At 44.3% G+C, this 6,914-nt stretch overlaps 1 protein-coding gene across 2 annotated transcripts in view; it reads left to right on the forward strand.

Moving 5' to 3' along the window:
• The window catches only part of PCSK5 (proprotein convertase subtilisin/kexin type 5), a 460,872-nt gene extending 455,082 nt beyond the window's left edge, over nt 1-5,790 (forward strand). For both annotated transcript variants that reach the window (XM_045468528.1, XM_045468529.1), the window contains 2 exons: nt 806-992; nt 3,921-5,790. In XM_045468528.1, the coding sequence (XP_045324484.1) occupies nt 806-992; nt 3,921-4,324 (591 nt within the window). In that variant the 3' untranslated portion in view covers nt 4,325-5,790. The remainder of the gene's footprint in view (nt 1-805; nt 993-3,920) is intronic.
• Nucleotides 5,791-6,914: the final 1,124 nt, after the last annotated feature.

A 6,914-nucleotide genomic window follows, 5' to 3' on the forward strand; every position in this document is an offset into this window, starting at 1 on the left:
GAATTTGACGTGTCACCTGTCTTGGTGACATCAGAGCAAGCGCTGGGGTCGTGTCAACTAGGAGAGCCCAAAAAGGGAGCCACTGCCCCTCAGCTGTCTGTGATGTTGCCACGTGGTTGTGATGACCTTGTTGACCGTCTAGTGCCTCTTTTGTTGAGAGAGAGAGAGCATGTGTGTGCATGCGTGTGTGCGAGCAGAAAAGGGGCAGAGCGAGAAGGAGAGACAGCATCTCAAGCAGGGTCCGCACAGCCAGTGCAGGGCCCAGTGCGGGGCTCAATCTCACCACCGTGAGATCATGACCTTGAGATCGCAACCTGCGCCAAAATCAAGAGGGGGACGTTCAACCGACTGAGCCACCCAGGTGTCCCTGACAGTCTAGTTCTTAAAGAGAAATTAGGAACTGACTTACAAGTGGAATATCTTCATTTTGAACGTGGGCAAGGAACTGAAAAATTTTTTTTTAACTGTGAAGGTCAATTTGGATGAGCCCAACAAAACGTGTCCTTGACCAGGTACAGCACATGAGCCACCAGTGTGCAACTTGAGCTGTTCTAGAAGCCTGTTCTCCCACTGTTGTGGCCAGCAGATCTCAGATGGAAAGACCCAGCAGCGATTTCCTCCACGTGCAGTCGGTTCTGTCTTCCACCCTGAACAGCTAAAATGGACCCAGAGCAAAGCTATCTGGCTCCTGTCCCCCACGGGCGTCCCTCCGTCAATGGAGGCAAGATAGAACGCCCACCTGGAAACTCCAGTCGCTTGTCAATGCCTCCACACTCAGAAGGAATCTCCCAATTGTTCTTAACAGGGGGAGAAGTTTAACTGTGAAAAATGCCACGAAAGCTGCGTGGAATGCAAGGGACCCGGCACCAAGAACTGCACTGTGTGCCCCGCCGACCTGGTGCTGCTTATGGACGACAGTCGTTGTCTACACTGCTGCAATACTTCCGACCCCTCCAATGCCCAGGAGTGCTGTGACTGCCGGGACACCACAGGTGAGGGGAGAGGAAGAGCAGCCTGCAGAGGAAGGGCCTGTCCACCAGAAGCAGATGGGAGCAGAGGGGAGAGGAGGACGGAAAGTTCCGGAGAATCAACAGAGCTCCCTTTTATTGAGTGCCTGATGTGTGCTTAGTGTACCTAGAACTTTCTGTCCATCAACTCATATAAACAGGTTTTTTTTTTTTTTTTTTTTTTAAGTAATCTCTACACCCAACGTGGAGCTCAAACTCACAACCATGAGATCGAGTCACATGCTCCACCCACTGAACCAGCCAGGCGCCACTCTGCGTAGATTTATCAATCCCCTTTTGCAGATGAGGAAGGAGACCAAGGCTCAAACGGTTTGATCAGCATGCTCAAGTCCATAGCAATGTTAAGGGTTCGTCTGGAATTAGAATATAGATTCCTTGGACTGCAAAGCCTGCGTTCTTTAAAAAAAAAATTTTTTTTTGAGTTTCTTTATTTGGGGAAACAGAGCACATGCAGGAGAGGGGCCGAGAGAGGGGGAGAGAATCCCAAGCAGGCTCCAGGCTCCAAGCTGTCAGAGCAGAGCCCGATGCGGGGTTCAGTCTCACGAACCATGAGATCGTGACCTGAGCCAAAATCAAGAACCAGACGTTCGACGGACTGAGCCACCCAGGTGACCCTGCAAAGCCTGCCTTCTTTCCACTGCTATGCTGCCTCTGAGATGAGAGTTCAAGTCAGTCTAGAATCTCACCTCTTCTTTTTTTTTTCCTTTCTTTCTTTCTTTTTTTTTTTTTTTCTAGAACCTCATCTTTATAAATTTTTTTCCTTCTTCTTGTTTATTCTTCCCTCCCAGGGAAAAGGAAAGGAATCAACTCTCAAAGAAGCTAATGCCAATATTATTTTTAATCATTCTATGGAAGTTAGCCAATATCTAGGGCTCCCCTTAGAGACTTAAGGCATTTTAGACATGAACTTTCATCAAAGGCTAAAAAGAAACAAAACCCCTTTTACCAATTCCCAGGCCCCCAACTGGCTTCTACCCCCAACCCCATCCATATGGGTACTTGGTCTTCACTGACCACAAACTTAGATCCCAAATGGAGTAATCCCTAAATAAACACACACACACACACACACACACACACACACACACACAAATATATATGATATATATTCTTAAAATATATTCTCTCGTCCAGAAGCAGATCATTTCCTTGGGGTTCAGATGTATCACTGTCTGACAAAGAGACATCATATTTATGTGAGCCTGTCCACGTATAAGTGAAGTAAATCCCAGACCCATAACTGCTACTAGCTATTTCCTTTTTGTTGTTCATTAGCCTTTGCAATTCAATTCTAAACGTCTTTCCAAAAACTAACCATTCCCTTCTTTTAGCTTTCCTACCCCCACAAACGGCTGATTTCCCCATCTCCTCAGCCATATCCATCTTCAGGGTCTGATTGCCTAATATCCAGGCTTTGTCAGCTAAGAATAGTAACCCTCATTATATCGATGGCTTTAAATGAAACCAGAAGTGTGTACGTGTTGGGTGCACAGTTTCTCCAAGCCTGTTCCAACTGAGAACTATTTAGTCAGCTTTCCTGGGCCTTCTGTGACACCTGAAGATCCACATGGGACAAACCTGAACAGTCTATATACTCTTGATTATCTGCTCATTTCTTCCTGAGGCTCTCTGCTCCTTCCACGAAACCAGATCACAGAGGGTGACCCTAACTCTGCAGACCTAAGCCTAGAGAACAGCGAGAAGACATGATTGTATATGGCGCCCTAGTAATTGAAACGATCTCGAAACATCTTTTATTGATTCTCCTGCTTTGGGCAGTATTTACCTCCAAACACCACACATAGACAGTTTACCCATCCCTCTGGTGCTTTAATATTTCCTCCAGAGAAAAATTCTGTGCTGATATTGTTAATGACGAAAACAACTGTGATAGTGCTATTGTTTCACAAGAGGACACTCTGCTTGATGGGCAAAACTCCCATGAGGATGAAAATTTGAATAAAATCGGAAATTTGTTTATCACTAGCACAAAGAGAGGGGAGATACATAGTGGTGGTGAATCCGACCTAATTGGCTAGTATGTAATAAGCAAAAATCATTGCCCCCAAAATAACTAGGGGCAGAATTGCATCCATTAAGCTAGTGTATATAATGTATCTAGAATCTCATAAAAGAACCCTGGGGGCAGACCCACGTGGTTCAAAAACCATTTATGGAAAACTCACAGTGTTACGTCAACTCGTACATCCAACAGAGCCTGCTAGTTTTGTCCCTGGTTCTCACACTCTCTTTCACGTTCCCATTTGGCAGGTTAAGGAATAGGGAAAGGGGTGCCTGGCTGGCTTAGTCAGTAGAGCAAGTGACTCTTCATCTCAGGATCGTGAGTTCAAGCCGCACACTGGGCGTATTAAAAAAAAAAAAAAAGTCAATGGTTTTATAAGTAATCTTTTCTACCTTTGAACGTTGGACCAGGTTGAAGGGTAGCTGGGGAGAGGAATCAGTCTTAGAGAAAGTCAGAGTTGAAACAAAAAATGGAAAAATGGAGCATTTGGCAGTAACTGAAGCATGGCCCAAGATGAAATCTTTTTCGTCAGAGGGAACTAGAAAACTCGATTGTTAAGGTTGAATACTTAGTGACTGACACATGAGGTATGAGGATGAGGGGACTCTTTCGTTCTCACACTGACCTTCATCCTCGAAGGGTTTGTTGGTATCATCAGACGCAGACTCGGACCCTCAGGGGGGACACAGTGCAATTCTGTAGAGCAGTATGCCCTCTAGGAAAATCAGAGACAGCGATTCTGCCATTTTAGATTTCAAAGACAGAGCAAAGCTTTTTACCTCAGAAACTAATTTTCCTTATTCCATTTCTCCTCTCCCCTCCTTCCCCTCTCTCCTCTCTCCTCTTCCTTTGAGGTCTTCTTCCCACAGACGAGTGTATCCTTCAAGCAAGTGAAATTGGGCCTGCAGGCGAGCGGACCAAGACAGCCCTGTTCATCACCTCCTCCGTTATGCTGGTGCTTCTGCTCGGGGCAGCGGTGATTGTCTGGAAGAAATCACGGGGCCGAGCCCAGCCAGTAGCAAAAGCCGGCTATGAGAAGCTGGCCGACCCTGGCAAGTCATATGTTTCCTATAAGAGCAGCCATCTTGAAAGCACCAGCTTTGAAGAAGATCAGGTCATTGAGTACAGGGACCAGGACTATGATGAGGAGGAGGATGATGACATCGTCTACATGGGCCAAGATGGCACCATCTACCGGAAATTTAAGTATGGGCTGCTGGATGATGATGAGGATGAGCTGGAATACGACGATGAAAGTTACTCCTACCAGTAGACAGAGCCCTCCCCCCCCCTTCGCCCCGCCCCATCCTGTCCCAGGCATTACAGTTTTGGGGTTTTAGTCCCACACACCAGGCTGATGTGTGGGTGTTTGTCTGTGTCCTCTTAACCCTGAGTCCAGCTAGAGCTGGTAACAAATGCTGAAATGATTGGTTCTTCTTTGGGGTGACTACATTCAATCGACCGTAACTGGGGAACAAGGATAAAATTCAGAGGGATTTTCCTCAAAATAATATGTCAAAATACAGAAGTGAAAAAAAAAAAAAGTGAGATTTGTACAAACTGTTTCATGGGATTGAAAAAAAAAAAAAGCGGCGGGCCTATAGGAATTCTGTTTCTCAGCGATATTGCGGGGATATTTGCTGCCTTCTGGAATTCTGATATTTCTGTAAATGATTTTGGGGGGACAGGGAGAGGAAAGAGATTCTTGTTTGTCTTCGGGGATTTTTCTCCCCTGTGAGCTATCTGTAGGCAGAGGTTGGCTCTGTAAGGGCCAGCTAAAGAGGGCTCACCACCTCATGCCACTTATCACCCCGTTCCTCCCCAAAGAAAGAGTTGGAATGGATTCTAACATGGAAAAATCCCAACGTCCTGCTCACCAGCGTTAACAACCCAGTTGCCCACCAGCCTTCCAAAGCTCTCTACCTCTGGGATCTGTTTTTAGACGTCCTAGGCTTCCCTTGGTCCACTCTCCTGTCACGTACACGCTTGGATTTGTGCACGAGGCACAGTTTTCTACAAATAGCAATCCAGAGGGAAGGGCTCTTACTGCGTGAAATTACATAGGCCGGGTTTTGCGGATTCCCTTGTCAAAGCAGAAATTACAGGCAATGCTAGGAGGGGATCGCAAGAAAATGACGTTTTCGGATGATAATGCTACTCAGAAAAAAATTTATTGCACACCTACTATGCGCTAGGTACCGAGCTAAATAATGCCTTTCAGAAAAAAATCACCCCACTTAATACCATGACTTCATGAGGTTGGTACCGTTTTTGTTCTGTTTTTATAGGGAACCTCAGACTTCCTGAGAGGTTAGGTAACTAGCCCAAGGTCACAGAAAGCTAAGCAAGATTCCTGGAAAAAGAATGACCCTAAAAGGCATATCCTTAATAACTATGCTAGACTGACATAAAATAAAAAGGAACCTAAATATAGTAAAAGCATGTATATTATTTTATGATACGGCAACTCTATTTATTACCTTTACGAAATCCGTGCGTTTTTCTTGTCTTTTAACGTAACGAATCACGGATACAGGAAATCTCTGTGAAGAAGTCTTCATTGTACTGAAGGCCTCAGTGTTGCTTTAGGGGAATATGCTCTAAAAACAAAGGTTGGCAAACTTTCTCTGGAAAGGGCCAGACAGTAAATACTTTAGGCTTTGCACGACAGTCAACTCGGCCACATGGAACAAATGGGTGGGCTATGTTCCAATTAAACTTTATTTATGGACACTGAAATTCAAGGGAATTTTCATGTATCCTGAAATTTTATTCTTCTTTTGATTTTTTTTTTTCCTTCCATCACTTAAAAACGTAAAGCCGTTCTTAGCTCAGACTGGCCACCAGAGTGCAGTTTGCCGACCTCGTCTTAAAAATCTATTTTTAAGAGACCATGTGTATTAAACATACAGGATATGCCTCCACCATTTTTGACGATTTAAAATCATCTCTTCAAGATTTATTTGAAGCCCTGTTAGTTCCCTTTTCAATTCTTAGAGGTTAAAAATAGCTGTAAGATAGCCATCATCATCAATGGAATCATTTCTTATCCCTCTGCTGTGTAATTATGGAGTGTAGCCTATGCAAATGAGTAACGTTGTTGATTCTGTGTTTTTCGTCTTCCCTGATAATCCTAAAGCCCTGACAGAATGAGTTGGACGCGTCCTCGTGTAGCCTGGAAATAGTTTTCCAAGAAAAATCTGTGTTTATGATACACAGTTAACGACTAAATGAGGTTCGAAATAACCCTGAATACAAAGAAAAACTGTATTGTTACCTTATGTGAGCCCGAAAAAAAGGCTTGTGCTGTGCGTTGGTGCAGTTTGACGTGTTTCCTTTGTTCTTGATCATGCCACATTATCCTCAGGCTTCTTTTGAATACTATGCTAACAACTGTCTAAATAGATAAATAATGTGGTTGGAAAACAAAGTCCCTTTTTGGTTTTCTGTTTGCAAATAACTTGGAAATATTAAGAGGATCCCTTATAGACTGGAAATGCACTAAGAGGCTGAGCAAGGGCTTGGAAAGTTCCAGTTCATAGAAAGTAATTTTAAAACTGGAAACAAACTTAAATCAAGACCAGACAATGCTATGGGCAATGGCTTGTTAACAGCCTATTTCTGGGCACTTTTTGTGTGATTGGTATTACGCTTTACCAAGTAAGAGACACAAAACAATGCTGCTTGTTAAGTGTTTCTTTTTCTCCTTTTTATCTTTCTACCTCCAATGACCGAAGCTAGTCAGAGCAGTTTTGAAGCTTCTTCCTAAAGATCTGTCAGCCCCACCCTCACTGTTTCAGTTAGGCCCCCAGGCTCTCTCCTCGGGGCCTTTCCTACTTCCTCTTGAATTCTGCTGAACTTCA

The sequence above is a fragment of the Leopardus geoffroyi genome, chromosome D4, assembly GCF_018350155.1.
Source record: "Leopardus geoffroyi isolate Oge1 chromosome D4, O.geoffroyi_Oge1_pat1.0, whole genome shotgun sequence".
NCBI lineage: Eukaryota > Metazoa > Chordata > Mammalia > Carnivora > Felidae > Leopardus > Leopardus geoffroyi.